The 23,837-nt window shown below is 47.6% G+C and overlaps 1 protein-coding gene across 1 annotated transcript in view; it reads left to right on the top strand.

Annotated features, from left to right (window-relative positions):
• The window catches only part of LOC130127193 (glutamate receptor ionotropic, delta-1-like), a 613,283-nt gene that overhangs the window by 551,694 nt on the left and 37,752 nt on the right, over positions 1-23,837 (top strand). The window contains exons 11-14 of the mRNA XM_056296763.1: positions 702-824; positions 2,325-2,399; positions 6,530-6,872; positions 17,032-17,170. Coding sequence (XP_056152738.1) covers positions 702-824; positions 2,325-2,399; positions 6,530-6,872; positions 17,032-17,170 — 680 coding nt within the window. The remainder of the gene's footprint in view (positions 1-701; positions 825-2,324; positions 2,400-6,529; positions 6,873-17,031; positions 17,171-23,837) is intronic.

Here is a 23,837-nt window from a genome sequence, read left to right as displayed (position 1 = left end):
CTCCGCGCCCGAGCTGTCAATCAAAACTAAGCCAGAAGCAGCCGTTGAGTACAGTTGAAATACATCAGGGGAAAAAAACGGTCCCTCTAAATTTCTGCATCCCAAACTTGTATTTCCGCAAGATGAGAGTCTGTTCAAATCCAACAGTTTACCCCACAACCCGGACACAGTTTCTCAGATCTGTTGTTGATGCAAACGTAATGCAAACATTAATGCAACATAATAAGTAAATCAGTTCAGGGGAAATAGTTCTGTATTTGTGTGGAATATGTGGCACATGTTATACAGTGGCAATGACTCGTAATCACGCGGTTTGGGCCTTTAAGATATCCATGACCCACAGGCCAGCACTGCTGTTTTCAAAAACATATAAGCGTCCATGAATGTCCTGACAGTTCTTGTGTTGTTTGGGACATGAGATGGTCTCCTTTATCATCATGGAAGTTGTAAAGCACATCGCAGAATTAGCAACGGGTGTCTGGTGGCTGAAGAAGTGTGACGTAGTACTTTGAGAGGTTCCCCTTTACAACCATGTCTGACTCAAAAAGCTTTCACCAATAGCAGCTGGATGGAGTTGGCACAGTATTCGGTGTTTTAGCTCAGCAGCACCGTGTCCTTGCTCCTATCCTTGATATTGTCTTGTCATGTCACCTCCCTTAAACACCCCTCCCCTCCCTCCCCCTTACTGCCTCTCTGTGCAGGAGGATCCCTTCGTCATGGTAGCAGAGAACATCCTCGGCCAGCCCAAGAGATATAAGGGCTTCTCGATCGATGTGCTCGATGCCCTGGCCAAGATCCTGGGCTTCAAGTACGAGATCTATCAGGTGAGCTTTTATGCAAGCCGGGTCAGAGGTCATCTGCAAGGCTTCGTTTGGTCTGTGTGTCTTGTCTGTGTTTTTTATGCGGTATTGAATATATGCCTATTTTGAGTCTGGTCCAGTATGAAGTCGAGCACGTTCTGCAGTTGAGTCAGTGCATGGTGGGGTCAGTTGTGGCGCAGCGTGCTGCACAGGGTACACTGTTCTGTGTGAAGTCTGTACATTTACAAGACTGCAACTTTATTACCAACAACTTTATCATTTTATAATTATATACCGTATTGACCTGAATATAAGACGACCCTGATTATAAGACGACCCCCCCCCCCACACACACACACACACACACACACACTTTTACAAGACTCGATTTTGGAAAAAGGCTTATTGAAGACCCAACTTACTTTTATAAAAAAAACAAATAATAGTAATAATTTTATTTGAAAACAGTGATAATAAAAACACATTGAATAAAACAAGGTAGGCTGTTGTATTTCACATCTAGTAAATGTGGTCATGTTTTCAACTTCCTTTAGATGAAACTGTCACATTTAATTTAAATATCACATTTGTAAATGAATGACTTATGGTATTTGCATACCATAAAAATTAAAATAAACTGTGGTCTATTGGTATTTCTAATACCAATTAGGCTATCCATCTCATAGTGAAAAACAACCATGTAGCCTATCAAAATTTCAATAACTGTTTAATGAGCATGAATGACTAGACTCACTAGCCCTTGGCTATCGGGTCGGACCCTTTAGTTGACTGGTTAACATAGTCACCTGTGGTGTGGGAGACCCGGGTTCACTTCCCGGCTGCGGCGGTTCCCGGCTTATCCTGATTTCACTACATTGGTGTCAGAAATGGGATGGTGAGACCGCGAGGCCATCAGGAGCACGTGTGCCCAGAGGCGTGAGGGATCTGATATGCTGAAGTGCGGGAGGGGGGTAGTGTAATGACCACGGATGAATAGACTTGCTAGCCAGTTGGCTAACAGGTCAGATCCATTAGTTGACTGGTTAACGTAGTCGGGAGACCCGGGTTCGCATCCTGGCTGCGGCGGTTCCCGGCTGCCCCCTGAGGTGGTTCCCGGCTGCCCCCTGAATTCGCTACAGTATATTGACATTTAACAGTCTAGACCCCAAAAGTAAGACGACCCCACTTTTTCCGACATATTTCCAGGGGAAAAAAAGTCTTATGTTCAGACCAATGCAGTATTATTGTCCTTATCATCCTGTAAGAAGGACTTTGACCTGCAGTTTGGGTCCCAACATGTGTAAACTAGTCATAGAAGGCAACGACAAAATATAAACTGTCTGTGTGCATGTGTGTGTGTGCGGCTGGGGGGCATGGAGAGGCCATCTGATTGATAAACAAGCAGGTTTTCCTGCTCTTGAGATTAATTAGATGTCCATTTCATTTCGTTTAGCTCACGGGTACCTTGACCTGAGGAGGTGTCAATTATTCCCACCAAAGATAACTATTTGTATTCGTCCCCAGGTGGCAGACAGCAAATATGGATCTCAGCTCCCCAATGGCTCATGGAATGGCATGATTGGAGAGCTCATCAATAAGGTAAAATTATTCAGCTCATCGCTCCGGCAAAAAGATTAACTGAAGTCGATTTACAGACAACATTAGTAAAATAAAATCCCAGAAGGTTGAATCAGTTCATCTGGACACAACGTTTATTGGGAGAAAGGTTGCAGAAATGTTAAGGGTGGTCCTAAGCAATAGAGCCACCCTTAGCACTGACCAAGTGTGTCTGCTCCTGTGTCTTCGGTCCACATACTTCACATACAGGGGGCAGTACTATAGGCAGATGCATGGGTGTGCTATGGGATCCCCAGTCTCACCTGTAGTGGCCAACTTGTATATGGAGGAAGATGCTAAGAGGGCTCTGATGTCCTCTCCAGGGACACCACCTCGCCATTGGTTCAGATTTATGGACAACACCTGGGTTAAAATTAAATCTCAGGGCGTACCACATTTCACCCATGACATTAACTCTGTGGACAACAACATCAAATTCACCAGGGAGGATGTGAAAAATGACAGGTTAGCCTTCTTACACTGCGAAATTGTGATTGGTGATGGGGGACATTTGATTGTTTTTGTTTGCCGTAAACCAACACATACTGATCAGTACTTAAGGTTGGACTCCCATCATCCACTGGAGCACAAACTAGGAGTCACCAGGACTCCGTACCACCGGGCTGACAACGTCCCCACCGACACAGCGGCCGGGGAAGGGGAGACATCCCACATTAAACAGACCCTGGTTAAGTGTGGTTATCCTAACTGGGTGTTTGTCAAAGCCAGGAAGACGCCCGAACAGTGCACCAGCCGATCTGAGAGACAAGAAGGACAACAGCTGTCTCAGCCTAAACCAGTGGTGATTCTGTGTGTTGCGGGAGTGTCGGAACAGTTGAGGCGCATATTTTCAAAACATCGCGTCTCAGTTGCTTTCAAACCCCAAAACACGCTGCACCAGAAATTGGTCCACCCCAAAGGTCGGATCCCCTGGCACAAACAGAGCAATATAGTGTACGCTGTTACGTGCCAGGAGGATTGCCGTGACTTGTACACCGATGGAAGCTAAACAGATGCTGGCCAAGAGGATGGCACAACATAGGAGAGCGAACACGTCAGACCAGGACTCCACAGTCTACACCACCTACAGGCCAGTGGCCACTCTTTCAAGGGTGAGGATGTGCACATCCTTGATAGGGAGGAACACTGGTTTGAACGGGGAGTCAAAGAGGCCATCTGTGTGAAGAGGGGATGACCATCCCTGAACCCAGGGGGGGATCTAAAGGCCCTGACACAGGCTGTCGGTGAGCATCTGTGAAGCCTAGTTTTTGTGGCGTGTCCCGCACCGTCGGCACTAGTCGGACCCCTGTCGGCATGTTGAATCGGCGGAGCCCATCGGTGAGAGCGATCACTCTGATTGGCTGTTCAGCTTAGAGAATCAGTGCAGAACATACATGCTAGTTGGCCGTGGGCTGTAGTCTTCGCGGTGTGTTCAAGTGCTACCTTTTGGCCGAGATGGCAGGCGACGTGAGGCGACACAACAGTCGGCCTTCGTCACTGCTAGTCGGTTGGGTGTGTCTGGGCGTTAAGAGTACATCTGTCACCATCTTATAATGCTGTGATTGCAAACGTTCCCAAATCCTCTGTGAATAGTACACATGGCCTTTGGAGCTCTAGATAATGGTCACACCTATTTGTATATAAAACCGGCGGGATACCTGCAGTCAGTTGAGACTAAAGAAGTCACTTAGATGAGAAACGTTTCACCCCATAAACGGTGTGTCCATATGAACTGATTCAAATTTCTAGGAGACCATTAGCGAAGCCCAACTGGTGTTGCTGAGCCCAAGCAGCTCTGGTTTGTAGCATTATCCATGAACCATGCAGGGCTGCAACAACCCCGACTCGGAGCACTAAACTAAACCCAGCAGCCAGATTGCTTCACCCTGATCCTCCTACACGCCTGCCTGACTCCTGATCTCCAGACGCCCTCGCTCAGCTTACCCCCCTTCCTTTTGACCTGCCCCTTCCATCAGCATTGTTCAAATAGACCTTAAAAAGCCATTTTTACTGGCAACTGGGTATTTTCCATATTTTTTTAATCCTTTGTTTTTTTTCTTCAAGCCAAAGCTTTAAGGCGTTATTTTACCCAACATTTTAATTATGGTTTACATGCCACTGGTGTACAACAAATCATAGTTCACTAGGCTGTTTATCCTAATCTTTCCATTTGTTGGCAAAGTACATGTTGCTAAACTAAGAGACTAAGAAAACCAGATATTTATTAACCTTGTGATATGTTACTGATCGAATTTCAGTAGATTATGATCATAGAACCTTATATATGACAATATTTGTATCTTCAAATAATTGAAACACCACAACTGCCAGCATTTCTTGAATCCATAAAGAAGGCATTGACTGGGGGATGTCTGGGTAGCGTAGCGGTCTATTCCGTTGCCTACCAACACGGGGATAGCGGGTTCGAATCCCCGTGTTACTGCCGGCTTGGTTGGGCGTACCTACAGACACAATTGGCCGTACCTGCAGACACAATTGGCCGTGTCTGCGCGTGGGAAGCCAGATGTGGGTATGTGTCCTGGTCGCTTCACTAGCGCCTCCTCTGGTCGATCAGGATGCCTTCTTCTGAGCTGTCGCTTAGAAGAGTGGGGTAATTGGCCAGGTATACAACTGAGAAGAAAAACGGGCAGGGGGGATGCATTGACTGTTCTTTAAAAGGGTGGTCAACCATTTATTTTTGCATATTTTGGGCTAAAACATAATGGTTTGGGTCTAGGATGGTAGAACTGATTGTCCTCATGATAAAAAAACAAAAAGAAAAAACAAGACGCATCCCACAGCCACGTTGTGGGATAAAATCTACACTTTTCTTTATGTCCATGGGAATATGGCCATTGCCTATGGTCAACCCCCTCCAACCTGCCGGGTTAATATGGGGACATCAGAGACGGTGAGACCCCTGTTAAATGGGCAACACACGAAGGGTAACGGGCAACACACCAAGGGTCTAACACGTGAGACCGACCAATAAAATATGAGGCAAGTATAAAGGCAACGTGGCGGCATTAGCTAGCTAAACTCTCTGGATAGACTATTGAGAAGCCTCAGGGCCCCACACCACCATCGCCGTCCTCTTCCCTTAAATAGAAGTGGGCAGAGACAGGTTAAAAACTGTTACCCTTTAAGGTTTATGTACCAAAGATTTTATATTTCATATTTATGGTACATTCCTAGGATTTATGGCGTCAGATGGTACCACCCAAAGTAACTGTGCTGTTGGGGCTTCTCTTTTAGAGGAGAAAGTCATATATGTCTGGTGTTACCTTCCAACACAACCCGTGCCCTCACAAGGATCTCTACTTGTCCATCTAGATCAGTGTTTCTCAACCGGGGGTCCGCGGACCCCTAGTGGTCCGTGGTGTAATTGCAAGGGGTCCATGAAAATAAAATATCTTTAAAAAAAAGATCCTATGACATTTATAGAAATAGGATTATTTTACTCAAATGTGACTGAGACCTTTATCTAGCTAAACTATAAAGGGTAACAGGACTTTTTTTCTCTAATTACATCTGTTTCACAAGTGTAATGTATTGTATTTTAATAAGAGATCTCGCTCCCGTTTGCATTGTTAAAAGTTACTGCATAAAAATCCTGTTGTTACATATATCTGAAAGTTACTGAATACATATTCTGTTTTGTTACATATATCTGAAAGTTACTGAATACATATTCTGTTTTGTTACATATATCTGAAAGTTACTGAATACATATTCTGTTTTGTTACATATATCTGAAAGTTACTGCATAAGTATTCTGTTTTGTTAACTATATCTAAGTTACAACTGAAAGCTCTTATTTTTGCCCCAAAGAGTGAATAAATGCTATAATGCAATTTAAAATGCAGTTTCTACTGTTTCTATCAAATTGCAACCCCCTCCCCCAAGATCAGGTGGAGGGGTCCTCAGGGTAGCTCAAAAATACGCAGGGCGTCCAGGACCCCAAAAAGGTTGAGGACCACTGCTCTAGATATCTATCTAGCGATCTTACAGTTTAGCCGATGACCTATTGATCCATCTTCCTGTTCATCTCTGGCCATCGTTCACCCTATTGATCTTTTCCGCTCTTCTTTCCTCCTCCCATCTTCCCCCAGAAAGCAGACCTGGCAGTGTCGGCCATCACCATCACACCGGAGAGGGAGAACATCGTTGACTTCAGCAAGCGATACCTCGACTACAGTGTCGGCATCCTGCTCCGCAAACCGGAGGAAAAGATCAACATCTTCTCCCTCTTCGCGCCCTTTGACCTCGCTGTCTGGGCCTGCATCGCTGCTGCAATTCCCGTGGTGGGGGTGCTCATCTTTCTGCTCAACAGGCTACAGGTGCTGCGCTCCTCGGCTCCCCAGAATGCACCATCAGGCCAGACGACCAACGGTGTCGGGTCAGGCTCCCTCCATAGTGCCATCTGGATCGTGTATGGAGCATTTGTCCAGCAAGGTGAGGGACAGTGTCAAGAAGATGGAGGGTTCCTCTCCAACTTCAAATAACGGTCAACTTGATATTCCAAAATTTAAGGCTCGTAAGCAATCTTAAACTTAATATAATCTTGCTTTAAGAATAACTTAATGGCCCAAACAACTTATTTCCTTAATTAGCTTAGCACCATTAGCAACGGAGTCCCCAAGTAATCATATTGCTGACTTTCGAAGGAAGAACACAAGTCATTCCAAGTGAGTGATGTCTGCATAGTGTTCTCTGTTCTTACCTCACTGGTTTCATGTGGGTGGGACTTGTTCGGTAATTGTTGACGTCATGTGATCTAACGAACCAATCAGAATTGGAGATACACTTCAATCAGCTACATCTTTACCAGGATCCAGCAGACAATAAACCATACTTGCGTCTTTGCTATGCAAAGTAGCTTCCAATAAATGTGCCAACGTTTTACATTTTGAAAAAAATCTCAGGGGCACCTGGGTGGCGTTCAGTTGCCTACCAACATGAGGATCGCCGGTTCGAATCCCCCTGTTACCTCCAACTTGGTCGGGCGTCCCTACAGACACAATTGGCTGTGTATGCGGGTGGGAAGCCGGATGTGGGCATGTGTCCTGGTCACTGCACTAGCGCCTCTAGTCGGTCGGGGGGCCTGTTCAAGGGTGGGGGGTGGGGGCAGCATGATCCTCTCACGCACTACATCCCCCCTGGTGAAACTCCTCACTGTCAGGTGAAAAGAAGCGGCTAGCGACTCCACATGTATCGGAGGAGGCACGTGGTAGTCTGCAGCCCTCCTCGGAGTAGTGACCGGGATGGCTCGGAAGAGTGGGGTAATTGGCTGGATACAATTGGGGAGAAAAAAACTCTTCACATCTGGATGTGTGACAAGTGCATCGGAGGAAGGTGCAGCTAGAAAAGAAGGAGTAGAACTCCTGCACACTGTCTGGCTTACGGCTGAATTATTTATTAGGGATTATAATGTGTTCGGTCTGTCTGACCTTCATCAGGTTTGGGCAGCATCACAGCACCAACACGTTGTAATCTATAATAAATAAGTCAGCAGTAAGCGAGACAGGAGTGCAGGAGTTCTCGTTGTTTCCAAAATTTGACAACGCAAGAAACTTTACGAGCACAATGATATCATCATTAAATATAGAAATATGAAAGCCAACATGCAGTTTTGTGATACTGTGATAACCAAGCACTTTGGTTCACCTAGTTCAACACTTTATAGATTAAAGAAAAATGCTGAGAGAGAACGGAGAACATCCATTATTCCACTCTGCACAACAACCACCTTGGACATACAAACCTGCGGCCGACTGGAACATGTTTGGGGTGATCTTTTGGGAGCATGTTATAATTGTAGTACAGATGCTGTAGGGTGTCTGGGCTCAGCCTTAGAGATAGGGTGAGGAGCTCGGACATCCGGAGGGAGCTCGGAGTAGAGCCGCTGCTCCATCGCGTCGAAAGGAGCCAGGTGAGGTGGTTCGGGCATCTGATTAGGATGCCTCCTGGGCGCCTTCCTTTGGAGGTTTTCTGGGCACGGCCAACTGGGAGGAAACCGCGAAGTCGCTGAAGGGACTACCTGTCCTGGGATCGCCTGGGGATCCCCCAGGAGCAGCTGGAGGGCGTTGCAGGCGAGAGGGATATCTGGAGTGCCCCATTTAGCTTGCTGCCAGTGTGACGTGACCCCGGAGAAGTGGCTGATGATGAGATGAGATGAGATGAGATGAGATGAGATGAGATGAGATGAGATGAGATGAGATGATTTGTTTTTGTAATTCGAGCAATGCTTCTTAGGTAGACATTTTAAAAATTCAAGCCACGTTAGCAGTGGCTTTAAAGTCTATTTCTCCCCCCCTTTCTCCCCGATTGTACCCGGCCAATTACCCCACTCTTCCGAAACGTCTCGGTTGCTGCTCCACCCCCTCTGCTGATCCGGGGAGGGCTGCAGACTACCACATGCCTCCTCCGACGCATGTGGAGTCACCAGCCACTGAGGAGTTTCACCAGGGGAACATAGTGTGTAGGAGGATCACGCTATTCCCCCCAGTTCCCCCACCCGAGAAGGCGCCCCGACCGACCGACCAGAGGAGGCGCTAGTGCAGCGACCAGGACATGTACCCACATCCGGCTTCCCACCCGCAGCCACGGCCATTTGTGTCTGTAGGGATGCCCGACCAAGCCGGAGGTAACATGAGGATTCCAACCGGCGATCCCCATGTTAGTAGGCAACAGAATAGACCGCCACCCTACCCAGATGCCCCAGTGGCTTTAAAGTCTACATTTTGATATGAAATGAGTTTCAGGCCTTTGGGTGGGAGTTGGAACATTTGGATTGTTGTGTTAAATGAATGTGTTGTTTGGCTGCGCTACCCGGTGCCCGGTGCCCGGGTTAGGGTTAGGGTTAGGGTTAGGTTTGAGAAAAGCGGTGGAACTGTACCTGCTGATGAGACCTCATCAGGTAGACTCCTAATGGCAAGAAGCAAGCCAGCTGTATGCAGTGAGCTGAACTGAAGTGATCAGTTGTGTTTAATCACAGATAAAAATAAAGGATGAAGGGATATAGGCCTGGTAAGGACAGGCTGGAGTTTGATATGGTATTTAGTAGAAAGCTTGCCCCGTCACTGGGGGGGGGGGGGGACAGGTGTCCATCACACACCAAGTGTCCTGGAGAACGCCGAGCCCTGCTGGACAACTCGTAACAAGGCTGTGTGCAGAATCATCAAAATGCAAGAAATGTAGAAAGCGCTGCCGGGCAGTTATTCGTGATAATTGCTGTAAATAATGTAGTTTAATGCAGCAGCTTGCACTGTTGTGTTTGACTGAAATTAATCATACCTATTCTGAAAGAAAGAGAACAATCGTGAGAGGCATAAAAATCAATTTGGTCAAGTGTTTGAGGCCTGACAAAAAGTTGGCTTTTTTATTTTTTTTAAAATTTTGACTGGTTTCCAGGATTACACTGAAATATTAGATTGAGAATGGGCGCGTCCGGGTGGCGTGGCGGTCTCGTCCGTTGCCTGCCAACACGGGGATCGCCGGTTCGAATCCCCCTGTTACCTCCAGCTTGGTCTGGCATCCCTACAGACACAATTGGCTGTGTCTGTAGGGACACTGTCAGGTGAAAAGAAGCGGCTGGCGACTCCACATGAATGGGAGGAGGCATGTGGTAGTCTGCAGCCCTCCCTGGATCAGCAGAGGGAGTGGAGCAGCGACCGGGGTAATTGGCTGGACACAATTGGGGAGAAAAAGGAGGGGAGGGGATGAATTAGGGTGGACTTTGATTACAGAGCCAGTGTGTGTGTGTGTGTGTGTGTGTGTGTGTGTGTGTGTGTCAGAAGGCACGTTTAGCTGTCCTCTGTGGTTTTCTTAGAAAATGGCCTGTAGAAAAGCACTCGAGGCCATTAGCATGAAGGAATCTTTACTCTCAATAAAGAAGTTTAATGTGTGACAGGATAATTGCTAAACTGCTGTCAATTACAACACAATGTGCATGGCCGTGCATACACACACGCACACCACGACATTGTGACTCCATGTATGGGTTATTAAAAAGCATACAAGAGCTGTGAAGGTGCCTTTGGGTGAGGGATGTCCAGCTCAGCAACAAAGACACACACACACACACACACTCACACACCAACATACCCTCACACGTGTTGCAGCAGTGGTGGCATCCAGCTGCACGTGTTACTGTCTGGCCGGTCTGCAGGGAAGCCGTTTAGGCCTACCAGCGATGACACGTGGCCATGCAGGCCCTCCTCTCCACTTACTGGGGGGAAGCTCTCGGGGTGCCATGAAACCCCCCCTCCCCCCGCTCACGTGATGTTTAGAGGTGGGCAGTGAGTGTCAGGGTGTCCGAGTGATCAGACTTGAGTGCCCTGTTACCGAGAGGTCACAGGATTGATCCCAGAGACCAGTCATGTGTCTCGTCCACTTGCCTATAAGAGAGGAAGTCACTATGAACTTGAATACCCAATATGAAGTTGTCTCCATGGAAGCAGAACGTTATGACGAATGACCTTAAAGAGTCTGAGGCCATGGTTCTCTACCGGAAAATGGTGGATTGGGGGATGAGTTGTTGCCTCAAGTGACGGAGTTCAGATATCTCAGGGTCTTGTTCATGAGTGAGGGTAGGATGGAGCGGGAAATTGACAGACAGATTGTTGCAGCATCAGCAGAAATGTGGACGTGGTACCGGACCGTTGTGGTGAAGAGGGAGCTGAGTCGGGGGGCAAAGCTCTCAATTTACCAGTCAATCTTCGTTCCAACCCGCACCTATGGTCATGAGCTTTGGGTAGTGACCGAAAGGGTGAGATCGTGGATACAAGAGTCTGAAATGGGTCTCCTCTGTAGGGTGTCTGGGCTCAGCCTTAGAGATAGGGTGAGGAGCTCAGACATGCGTGGGAAGCTCGGAGTAGAGCCGCTGCTCCTCACGTTCAAAGGAGCCAGTTGAGGTGGTTCAGACATCTGATTAGGATGCCTCCTGGGCGCCTTCCTTTAGAGGTTTACTTGGCTCTGCCAACTGGGAGGACACCCCGGGGTAGACCCAGAAACACTGAAGGGACTGTATGTCCAATCTGGCCTGGGAACGCCTTGGGATCCCCCAGGAGGAGCTGGACGGTGTTGCTGGGGAGAGGGACATCTGGAGTGCCCTACTTAGCTTGCTGCCACCTCGACGCAACCCCGGAGAAGTGGCTGATGAGATGAGATGAGATGTGATGACCTTAAAAGAGTAAGCCTGTCTCCACTCACACACATTTTGAAAATGGATAGAAATGGGAGGGGAGAACAAGATGGAAGTGACCGTGGGGTGGGTTGGGTTGGGTGGGGTAGGGGGGCTGAAGGTGGCAGCACTGCAGTAGAAGAAGAACCCATCACCCCCACTTTTCATAAGTCTACCCAGAGAATGGAGTTGGCTAGGGCCGGCATGTTGCCTTTCTACTCACCTCATGTTTTATTGGCTGAACAGCTGGACCCCACGTGTGTTGTCTGTGTCACATGGGTTTCAGCATCTTTGATGCCCCATATATGATGCTGAATGTGTCGACCCTGAGATGGACTGGCGGCCTGGCCAGGGTGTCTCCCCGTCTGCTTCCCAATGACTGCTGGGATAGGCTCCAGCATCCCGCGACCCCGGTTGGGATAAGCGGCTTGGATAATGGATGGATGATGCCCCATATTAACTGAGCAATTAGGATGGATTTGATCATAATTTGCATTTTCCTCCAGATGTAAGGAAATCATCGACACCCCCCTCCCCCAAGCAGCTGTGTGGTGTGGTGTCTTTTTTACATTTATCATCAGAGCAATCAGTTGTGCCACCCTAGGCCTAGGGTCATACCATAGCTCAAAAATGTAAACAAAAAAAGTGAACTACCCCTTTAAACGTAGGCCTAAAACCATATCCATCTTTAGAAGACTGCACCCTGAAAATTGATCCAGCTCCTTTTTTTAAGTTTGGATTCACTTGACACACCTGACTATTTCCCTTAACTTTTTATAGCTCCTGTTCTCTTGCTATTCATCCTCTTTCTCCCTTTTCTCACGATCACTCTTCTTAACTTCTGGTTTGTCATTCCCCGCAGCTTCCTCGTTCTTGCTCGAGTTTCATGCTCGTCATCGTTTCATCTTTGTCGTGTCTGTCCAGTTTTTTTTTCCTGACTCTCTCCTGAATCTGTTTTCGACAAATTCACCTGTCACACCTTTATACCACAGCTCTCTGTCACTGTCTCTCTTTTTATTTCCCCTTCTGTCATCTCCCAAACTCCTTCTGTCGCTCTCCCCTTTTATACCTCCCTCCAACGTCATTCCCTACCTTTTCCCTAAGCCCCAGGAGCCCCTTTGAGATGATGACATCATCTTCCATTATTAGAATACAGCTTATACAACAAACGGACGGTGGATGTAAACCATATTTGTGTGTCATCCCAAAATATTAAAAGAAACATTTTTATATATTGAAGGACGGTAGATGATTTAAATTCTCTTTCATATCAAGAGGACCTCCCCACTTCATTTTGTATTCCAAGTGGACAGGCAGGGATTTAATGCCTCGTGGGTCAGGCAACATGGATATTCTTCTTTTTTTTTTGGGGGGGGGGGGGTTCCACCTTTTTTCCCCAATTGTGTCCGGCCAATGACCCCACTCTTCCAAACCATCCCGGTCACTGCTCCAACTCCTCTGCCAATCCGGGGAGGGCTGCAGACTACCACACGCCTCCTCCAATACATGTGGAGTCGCCACGCGCTTCTTTTCCCCTGACAGTGAGGAGTTTCACCAGGGGGACGCAGCGCGTGGGAGGATCACGCATTCCCCCCAGTCCCCCTCCCCCCTGAACAGGTGCCCCGAGCGACCAGAGGAGGCGCTAGTGCCACGACCAGGACACATACCCACATCCAGCTTCCCACTCGCAGACACGGCCAATTGTGTCTGTAGGGACGCCTGACCAAGCTGGTAGTAACGAGGATTCGAACCGCCGATCCCCGTGTTGGTAAGTAACAGAATAGACCGCCACACCCCTGGGATGCCCTGTGGATATTATTTAAGTCATAATGGCAGCTGGTCTCACCTAGATTACTCATCTTAAAAATACCTCTGTCTGCGTCGTATCAGTGATCGTTTTATCACAACCTGCTCTGGTGCACCAAATGTGACGCTGCAAAGAAGCAGTGTTTCAAGCTATAACTGAAGGCAGACTGGTTTTGCCTTTATATTGTTCAGAGTCCTCCACCAGGCAGTGGTTACCAGAGACTGGTCACTATGGAGGCACTCTATTGGGTGTTTTGCAGACAGGTTGGGTAAGACAGCACGTGGCTCTCGAGTATCCTCTGCATCCCCTACGTTCCCTGCTAATTCAGAGGGATAAGCACTTTAAGTAGAGGCCGTAAAGGCCAAACGGTGGAAACTGCATCGCTAACAGGATCCTGGTGTTGGCTTCTACCTTCAGACAGCAAGGCAGCAGACAGTCTAGTGTGCTTACTTCTCCAGTCTTTACATCAGACCAACACACTGCAATCATATTTGCCTGCATTCTTCCCTGGGTGACTCTTTCACATTCTTTGACTTAAGCTATACGGTCTATCAAAATTATTTAGGAAGGTGGACATAATAGATTTAGTTTGTAATCATGCATCAACAGCCAGAGAAAATGCAGCCCAATGTATTTATTCATGGATTATTTTACTATGCCGAGATGCACCAAAGCCACTTACTTGGGTAGAAATACCCTCTCTCTGTACCTCTTTATTTTACACAAGAGGCTATTCCATTGTATCCTATCCAGACCCCGTTGGAACTATGGCAGGTCAATTGTTGCATTATCTCCGATTAGGAGGAGGTGGTGATGCTACGGCTGGGTTTCCCTCAGATCAGGATGACAGGCTAACAAGCAGGACAGCAAGACGAAGGCTTTGGAAATGGAGGCCAGAAGGGTCAAATTTGACCACCAGGTAGGGAATATGATAAACATGGCAGCCAAAGCTCTAGTTAAACCCATTCCAGATGAGCTTGGGGACAAGGGGACAATCGCAGAAGTGATGCATGGCAAAAGGTAGGTTGGGTTCTTCACCTATTTTTTGTCCCCAAGTGGGACAAGGGCTTGCTTCCTATTCTGGATCTCAGGCGCTCAACAAATATCAAGCTGAGGGTGAGACAAGCCACTAATGCAGGAGGCCAGCTTGCCTTCTGGACCTCAAATATGTCTTCTACCATATTTTCTTCAAAGACTGTTGGTGAAGGAAGTGGGGGTCATCTGGGTGGTTCCAAACTGGTCCACAAGTAATGGTTCTCTGGTGTTGCTCCTCACCTGGATGGGGTCTTGTGGGAGATTACAGTTTGGAAGGACTGGCTGTTTTTGGCAGGGTGGATCTTGTTTGATTTTGTCCCCCGATGACTCTGGCTCTGGGCTTGGCCCCTTGAGAGGACAGGGCCACAAACCTTGGGGCTGCTAGAATTGGTGGTCAGGACCACTGGGGCCTGAGCCCCAGCAGCAGCTCGCAAGGTTGACATCTTTTAAGGGTGTTTAGAGTCTTCAGGCCAGAGATAGTAAACCTGTGGTTACTTTGGGGGCATTGAACACAGTCCCATGCGCATTGCAGCAGGCCCCATTTGAGCCACTTGAATTGGTGGACATAAAGTGGCTATTACTTAAAAATGCCTCAAGGCTTTCAATCAAATCAACCAGGAGAAGGGGTGACTGCAGGCTCATATTGACTTCTGCAGGTTCCTTCCATAGGTCACAGGCATGGTGCTATGCCCCAACCTATCCCGAACTAACTGACAACAGAATGTGGGTATCTGGGTAGACTGTTACAAAGCAGAGACTGCTGCACTATGTTTTCAAGGCAATCCAGCTGGCCTACTAGGCCATGAATTTAACAGTGCCTTCAGAGCTGCAGGCATGTTAAGCATGGGACATTGCAACTTATTGGGCATTGATGGAGGTGCCTCCCTTGCACATATATATGCAGCTGACAATTAACCAAGCTTAATAGACTCAGTGGTTAAGCTAGCCTCCCCTCCAAGGATTTGGTGCTCAGGGCAGCTCAGAGGTAATGACAAGCTTTTCTGTTCCATAACATAAAATGTAGCCCACTGGGGTCCCAGACCAAGACTTATCCCTCCTTCAGCCAACTAAGCTTCTGGTGGGCTGGCTTGGGCCTCTGAGTGTCTGTAATGCAGTTAGGTGTGTCAATAGTGTCCATTTGTGAATAGGTTGCTTATTACTGATTTATGCTTCAATGTCAGGTCATACATCATCTCCTTGCCGTGTGCTTATTTCCCTTTACACATGGACTATGTAAAAGAGTGGAGGGATTGTCTTGATATGATAGAGAGCATTCTGGTTACGTTGTAACAATGGCTGTCCGGATGATAAAGGTCGCTCCCAGGTGGGGTACATTCCCTAAACATATGGAATATATAACGAATTGCAGAGATAGTGTCTTCACTCAGAGAACCAGCCAGAACTATCTAAATATCTTGACTGAAATTGATAAGACTCTTTGAAATAATGGGTTCTCTTTCAAATGATTACTATTGGGATTCAGAGTTTCCTTTTGTTTGTTCTCTGTTATATTTATTCCCCCCTCCCCCCAAAAAAAACACCTGTATAGTATTTTTTTGGGTTGTACTGTGATGCAGCATTTTCCGCTTCCGGTGTGGGAAGATGGCAGCGCGATTTCACGTTTGCAGCGACCTCATCCAGTACTGTCCATGCAGTGTCTTTGCCCTCATCTGCGTCTAAGTTTGTTTTGTCTTTGTTTGATGGCTGGGAGAGCCGGCGCTGAATCGGCTGGGAGAGCTTGGTCTGCTGCGTCCTGTAGGCCCAGGGACCACGGCCCTGCCTGGAGCTTCACCTAAAGAGGTAAAATCAAGGGCGGTCTGACAGGACGCGGAAGCGGGGTAGGCTAAGCTAACTGCTAGCCCATGCAGACCGGCAGTTCCGATAACACCGAGGTCAGTCTGGTGGCGGCCTTGCCTAGCGTTGACTGTGTTTTAGTGTCATCGTGTGGAGTGCGAGGAGGTGTGTCAAAGTCGTCTAGCTGGAAGAGCTGGCGTTGGATCGGCTGGGAGAGCTTGGTCTGCTGCAGCTGGTGGGCCCAGAGATCACGGCCCTGCCGGAGCTTCGCCCAAGGAGGAAACATCGAGGGCGGTCTGACAGGACACGGAAGCGGGGCAGGCTAAGCTAACTGCTAGCCCATGCAGACCAGCAGTTCCGACAGTCATCCCGGCTGGTGTTCGTTCTCGGAACAGTGGAATTTTTGGACTGTGTTGCACTGAGTGCACTGTGTTCTTAACAGTTTGTGGGTTTTTTTCCGCCGTTCTCTCTGTTTCTGTATGTTTTTGGTGGTGTCGTTTTTGGGAAATTTTGTGTGTTTTCATCTTTTGTGTCACGCTGCTGTGGGCTGGGGGAAACGGAATTTTGTTTCTTTTGTGTACACAAGTGCATGGAAAAAATGACAATAAATTGTTCCTGAGCTTGGAGCAGTATGTCACCAAGATGGTTCTTATTCTTTGTGTCTAACTGTACCTCTCTCTCTCTCTCTCTCTCTCTCTCTCTCTCTCTCTCTCTCTCTCTCTCTCTCTCTCTCTCTCTCTCTCTCTCTCTCTCTCTCTCTCTCTCTCTCTCTCTCTCTCTCTCTCTCGCTGCAGGAGGCGATGGCGTGGCTGGCTCTGTGGCTCTGCGAATTGTAATGGGCAGCTGGTGGCTTTTCACGCTCATAGTGTGTTCTTCCTACACCGCTAACCTGGCAGCTTACCTCACCGTGTCACGCATGGACCACGCTATACGGTACAGTTAATATATATGTACCCTCATGCACACACAGACACACACTCATAGACACGGGTTCTTTTGAAAGGCCCATGTCGCTGCCAGACCCAGCTTTCACATCTAAACAAAATAGCGGTAAGATCCGCATCTACACAAGCACACGCACACAAACACACTCGCTCTCACACAGGAACAATCTGTTATTCAGGTGGTGTGGAGCAGTCCAGCCATTGTTGACATCCATGATCAAACAGTGAATAATGACTGCATGGCTCCCCGGAGAGCTTCCCTAATGTGCTGTCTGTATCACCTGGACCAGCGCTAGTTCATCTCCTCTTTATATACTGCAGGGCACAGCATTAGCTACTCCACAGCAGTGCCCCCACTTGGCCTGGCCTCCACTACAGGGAAATGAAGCAGAAGAGAATCGTGTTAGATGCCATAATCATGGATCTCTAAGACTCTCTTACAACTTTCATGCAGAGCTTTCGCTCTGCTGGCACACACATCATGCTGGTCTTCAGAGTTAGCCTGGGCTGATCCAGCAGTCTACCCTCCGCTGCTGTGCCGGACGAGCGAGGCTAGCTGAGGTTTACCACTTCAGCTGATTTCCAGTTGAGCACCAAACAGGTCTTTCCATTTCCAGTGCAATGGTCGCAGTGCTGATCCCTACCGAAATTAGTTTCTGGTTTTTGGGGAAAAGCAAGGAAAAAAACCACCGTCTTCCATCATCAAAACTACAAATCATGTTCAGTTTCAATCTATTTTGTTTTTGTTTTGTTTTTTCTGCTATGGGCGTGCCGAACAAATTGGCACCAGATGTGCTATCCTCAGCATATTTTCTCTATCATCTGGAATATGAACACTGCTTTTTTTTTTGGGGGGTGGGGGGTGCCCCTTTTTTTCCCCAATTGTATCCGGCCAATTACCCCACTCTTCTGAGCCGTCCCGGTCGCTGCTCCTCCCCCTCTGACAAACCGGGGAGGGCTGCAGACTACCACACGCCTCCTCCAATACATGTGGAGTCGCCACGCGCTTCTTTTCCCCTGACAGTGAGGAGTTTCACCAGGGGGACACAGCGCGTGGGAGGATCACGCTATTCCCCCCAGTTCCCCCTCCCCCCTGAACAGGCGCCCCGACCGACCGACCAGAGAAAGCGCTAGTGCAGCAACCAGGACACACACCCACATCCGGCTTCCCTTCCCGCAGACACCGTCAATTGTGTCTGTAGAGACAGCTGACGAAGCTAGGGGTAACACCGGGATTCGAACCGGAGACCCATGTGTCAGTAGGCGTGAACAATGCGTTTAATGTCATGATGAGAAGACCTTTTGTTTTGATCGAAAGGAGCAAGACTTGATTTCTTTTCGGTTGATTTATCATATTCATTTTAACTGATTGATTGATTGATTGATTGATTGATTGATTGATTGATTGATTGATTGATTGATTGATTGATTGATTGATTGATTGATTGGTCAATATTATTAAAATAATCAGCATCAGTCAGTCAGTTATCAGTGATAATCAACCCCAGAGTTTAAGGCACCTACCTCTTTCTCTCTCTCTCACACACTCCCTCGCTCTCTCACTCTCTCGCTTTCTATCTTTCTCTCTCTCTCTTGCGCTCTCTCTCACTCTCTCTCTCTCTCTCTCTCGCTTTCAGTCTCTCTCTTGCGCGCTCTCTCTCGCTCTCAGTCGCTCTCTCTCTATCTCTCACTCTCTTGCCGTCTCTCTCCTCTCTCTCTCTCTCTCACTCTCTCGCTCTCTATTTCTCTCGCTCTCTCTCACTCTCAGTCGCTCTCTCACTCTCCCTCACTCTTGCCGTCTCTCTCCTCTCACTCTCTCTCACTCTCTCGCTCTCTATTTCTCTCGCTCTCTCTCACTCTCAGTCGCTCTCTCACTCTCCCTCACTCTTGCCGTCTCTCTCCTCTTACTCTCTCTCACTCTCTCGTTCTCTATTTATCTCGCTCTCTCTCGCTCTCAGTCGCTCTCTCTCTATCTCTCACTCTCCCTCACTCTTGCCGTCTCTCTCCTCTCACTCTCTATCTCTCTCTCTCTCTATCTCTCACTCTCCCTCACTCTTGCCGTCTCTCTCCTCTCACTCTCTCACTCTCTATCTCTCTCTCTCTCTCACTCTCAGTCTCTCTCTCTCGCTGTCTCTCTCGCGCTCACTCTCTCTCACTCCCTCACTCTATCCTCACTATTTCACTCTCGCTCTCTCTATATTTCACTCTCCTTCACTCTCTTGCTCTATCTCTCTCTCACGCTCTCTTGAGCTCACCCACATTCTCTCTCTCTATTTCGCTCTCACTCTCTTACTCTTGCTCGCTCTCGCTCTCTCTCTCGGACTCTTGCTCTCTGTCTCTTGCTCTCACTCTCTCTCACGCGCTCTCACTCTCATTCTGTCTCTCTCTTCTCTCTCTCACTCACTCTCTCTCTCGCTCTCCCCCCTCCCTCTCTCTCACATGCCTGTAGTCAATTTGATGTTCAAGTGAAGGCTAATTTATGCAGCGTTCAATATGGTAATGATACTCTCAAGAGTTATGAGCAAAACATGAATTTATTATACAAAATAAATGCAGACATGTCCAATGCACACTTGTGTGTGTGTGTGTAAAGCAGTATCTAAAGGAGTTAATTAAGGATCTGAGATGCTGCTCCCTCTTTCTGTCCTTTATTTGGGCTTTGTACTTTGAAAGTCCATCTGTGATGTCCTTTTTAAGCTCGGACAACTTTCATGTAAAATCTAAAAATGTTCCCCAAGTACATTGATGCTTAATTAATTTAAAATATGTTGTGTCCTCTCCACGTAATGAGAAGTGGCGCTGAGTGATGACTTGTCTTGTAAGCCCCTGCAAGGTAAATGATAGACGGTGAGCTCAACATGGCCGCCGCAACACGGTGGCATGGTGTTAATTGCAGTATCAACCTGCGGCTTTCCTCCCTCAAATGGCTCATTATTAATCCTAATGAGGCATATTGAAAGATTTATTGTCTCTAATTTCAATTTCGTTTTATTGTGCATTGAAGACCTAAGTAGAACAGTAGAGTACTTTATCTTTGATATCTATATCACACACACACACACACACACACACACACACACACACACACACACACACACACACACACACACACACACACACACACACACACACACACAAATCCTTTGCTGTGCTCATATATAGATTTCTGTCCACGTTAACAACAGTGAATTAATACAAGATCTTGGCTGCATGTAATGTATATTTTTCTAGTAGTTTCCCAACCGTTTTCCATCCTTTCCTCCATCAGCTGGCTAGATTGAAACCAGTTTTATGATTGACCACTGTCATTTGTTTATAAATATAGAAGGTTTTGTCTTTATACATATTCAATAATCCAGGTAGGAAAATCAAAGAAGGTTGAATCGCTCATCTGGACACAGTGTTTATGGACAGATACATTTCATCACAGCCTCACAGCAAGAAGGTCCTGGGTTCGGGCCCTGGGGTAGTCCATCCTTGGGGGGGTCGTCCCGGGTCGTCCTCTGCGTGGAGTTTGCATGTTCTCCCCGTGTCTGTGTGGGTTTCCTCCGGGTGCTCCGGTTTCCTCCCACAGTCCAGGCATGTAGGTGAGGTGAATCGGCCGTACTAAATTGTCCCTAGTTGTGAATGTGTTTGTGTATTGGCTCTGTGATGGCTTGGCGGCCTGTCCAGGGTGTCTCCCCACCTGCCGCCCAATGTCTTCTGGGATAGGCTGCAGCATCCCACGACCCGAATTCGGATAAGCAGCTTGGATAATGGATGGACGGATGGACATTTCATCACTTATATAAGTGACCTGGTCACTTATATAAGATTTTATTCACTCCTAATTCAATCATCACAGCACAATTACACAGACAAATACATAAACTCGTCTTTTCTGCTACTGTTTTGGGCAGCATACTGCAGACTGGACAGTAGGTGTAAAAGTGATGCACAGTATGCTGATGACTCCATACTGCAATATGCACTGAGCCGTTTCTCTCAGAAAAGTGTGAATGATTGAAGCACAACCTGGATTCTTCACATTAGGCTGCATGTTCTCTCTCTCTCTCTCTCTCTCTCTCTCTCTCTCTCTCTCTCTCTCTCTCTCTCTCGGGGGGGGGGAAGACGGTGATTGATGATGCAGGCAATATGAGTAGCTCTCCACTCTCATGAGGACCATTTTCCCCCTTTTCTCACTCATTCACCCCATGCTTCCCTCTTCTCATTGCCCTCCACCCGCTATTGATGCCCGCCACCTCCTCCTCCTCCCCACCCTCTGCTTTATCCTCGCTCTCTCCATTGTCTCCCTCCCTCCCCTCCTCTGCAGGCGACTGTCCTCTCGTTCTTTAATATTGTTCTAACTTGACACTTTGCTCCGAGGCTTTCACAGCCCCTACGTTTTTTACACCTAATGATGTCGTGATGGCTGGGGGAACAATCTTATCAATTAGCACTTTCTGCGCTCCGTGCTTCACAAAAACAGCTCACATTAGCATGATAAAACCAAATGAGCGTGCACCCTTTGTATGGGACGCCGCTTCTTTTCCGCTGTAATTTGCTTGAAAACGGTCATTTACTACTTGCATTTTCTCATCGAGCAGACACTTTTTACCCAAAGCCGTTTACAAGACGGACGGCAATTTGCAGGAAAAAAAATGGCAAGCCAACAGGCATCATCAAGTGCTTAACAGTAAGACGTTTATGTGGGAACCAATAACCGGAATACTCTGGGTAATCAGTTAAAGGCAATAGTTTGATTAAAGGGTTTACGTTGTTAGATGTAACACGATTTCTCTGCACCCCGGGTGTAGGCTGCATTGCTTCTTTGAATAAATGGTCTATGCTACATCAGCTCTTCCTGTTAATCCTGTTGATAATGCCTATTATATATTAGTGACGGTGACCACGCTGCAGCACCCAGGTCCATTCATTCTCTCCACCTGTGCGTATATTTTGTTTTGTACGCATTATCGCAGAACACCATGAACATCAAGTGGAGTGGGTGGAGAAGAGGGTCAGGAGTGATTTGTGACAGAAGGGTACCAGCAAGAGTTAAAGGGAAGGTTTACAAGATGGTTGTGAGACCAGCTATGTTATATGGTCTGGAGACCGTGGCACTGATGAAAAGACAGGAGGTGGAGGTGGAGATGGGGGAGACACCATCACAGGACAATTATAATATATGTTTCTTTATTATTTAAGGTTCAGGATTCTGTATACGGTGGCGCAGTGGTTCGCGCAGTCGCCTCCCAGCAAGAAGGTCCTGGGTTCGGGCCCTGGGGTAGTCCAACCTTGGGGGGTCGTCCTCTGTGTGGAGTTTGCATGTTCTCCCCGTGTCTGTGTGGGTTTTCCTCCCACAGCCCACATAGCATCTGGATGTGGGCCACTTCAGGCAATGATGGGGCACTGAGGGTCTTCTTCCGGCCCTGACAAAATGGACCTGAGCCTGAAGTGGCCCACATGTATCATAGCAAATATGGCCCAAATATGCCAAATCAAATGTGGGCCTTTTTGGGCAAAGATGCGGTGCTCTGGGCAACATGTAATCTGGATGTGGCCCTGAGGGGCCCGTGTGGTAAATGGTGAATATGGCCCAAATATCAACAAAACAAATATGGACCACCTTTGGCAAATATGTGGCACATGCAGCATTGCTATGGCTTGTTTCTGGCCCCAGATCTGGCAAACAGGAGCAGACCATCCAAGTGCCATCATTCCACGCGGTATGTGGGCCGGATGAAAGTCTATGACTGCTGGGGTAGGCTCCAGCGTCCCGCAGCCCTGAAAGCAGGTAAGCGGTTTGGATAAGGGATGGATGGTTGGATGGTCCTCTATATACATGGAGTCTCAAGCATGTTTCGCACCTTATGGCATGGTGTTATTATGAAAACTATAAGGAGACGTCCTCGCCTTTCTGCAGTTCTCTCTATTCTTTATTTGTGATAAAAGATGAAAATGAATTCATTCACATGTTTCCCATTTGGATCACTGACATCGATGCGAACTGAAATGAGCATCACAGTGTTGTATCTTCAGTTTGCAATGGTACACAGACCAGAGCTTATGTAAGCCGAGCATGCTTCTTATGTTCTGTATAATAGATAAAAACATTGAGCTAAACTGTAAGTGCCATTATTGGGTTTATGCCTACCTCTCTTTTGAGCTTACCCGTAGTTGCTAGCCCTTGGCTATCGGGTCGGGACCCTTTAGTTGACTGGTTAGCGCAGTCGCCCGTGGTCAGGGCTATGTGGGTTCGGTTCATGGCTGTGGCGGTCCCCAGGCTGCCCCATAGATAATCAATATTCACACCCCGGCAGTCTCTCAGTCAGTTGATGAAAGACTGAGCATCTTTATTCACAGTCCACCCACCAACTCAGACTGATGCCTCCCATGTCCAACAAGGGCAGGTTTGGGTGGCATTTTTGACTTATTGGAGGCCATTCCTAGAGTCTGAGGGGCCCCGGGCAGAGAAACATCTTCCTTTTCTTGTGTTGTTTTTTGTTTGCTAACCTTGTCCACCTCTGACTGTTCATTGCCATTATATTCCCAAACCCCCCTATTAAATAATCATGTGATAGGAGCATTACTCAAGTTTCTGACAGGAAGTTGAATAATGCTCCCGAGGAGAGATAGGAAAGTGGTTTTGGCTGTAAAACAGCATGCCTGCTTAG

Source organism: Lampris incognitus, chromosome 17, assembly GCF_029633865.1.
Source record: "Lampris incognitus isolate fLamInc1 chromosome 17, fLamInc1.hap2, whole genome shotgun sequence".
In the NCBI taxonomy this organism is placed as follows: Eukaryota; Metazoa; Chordata; class Actinopteri; order Lampriformes; family Lampridae; genus Lampris; species Lampris incognitus.
The sequence above is the reverse complement of the archived record's forward strand: the minus strand, read 5'-3'. Positions and strand labels throughout refer to the sequence as shown.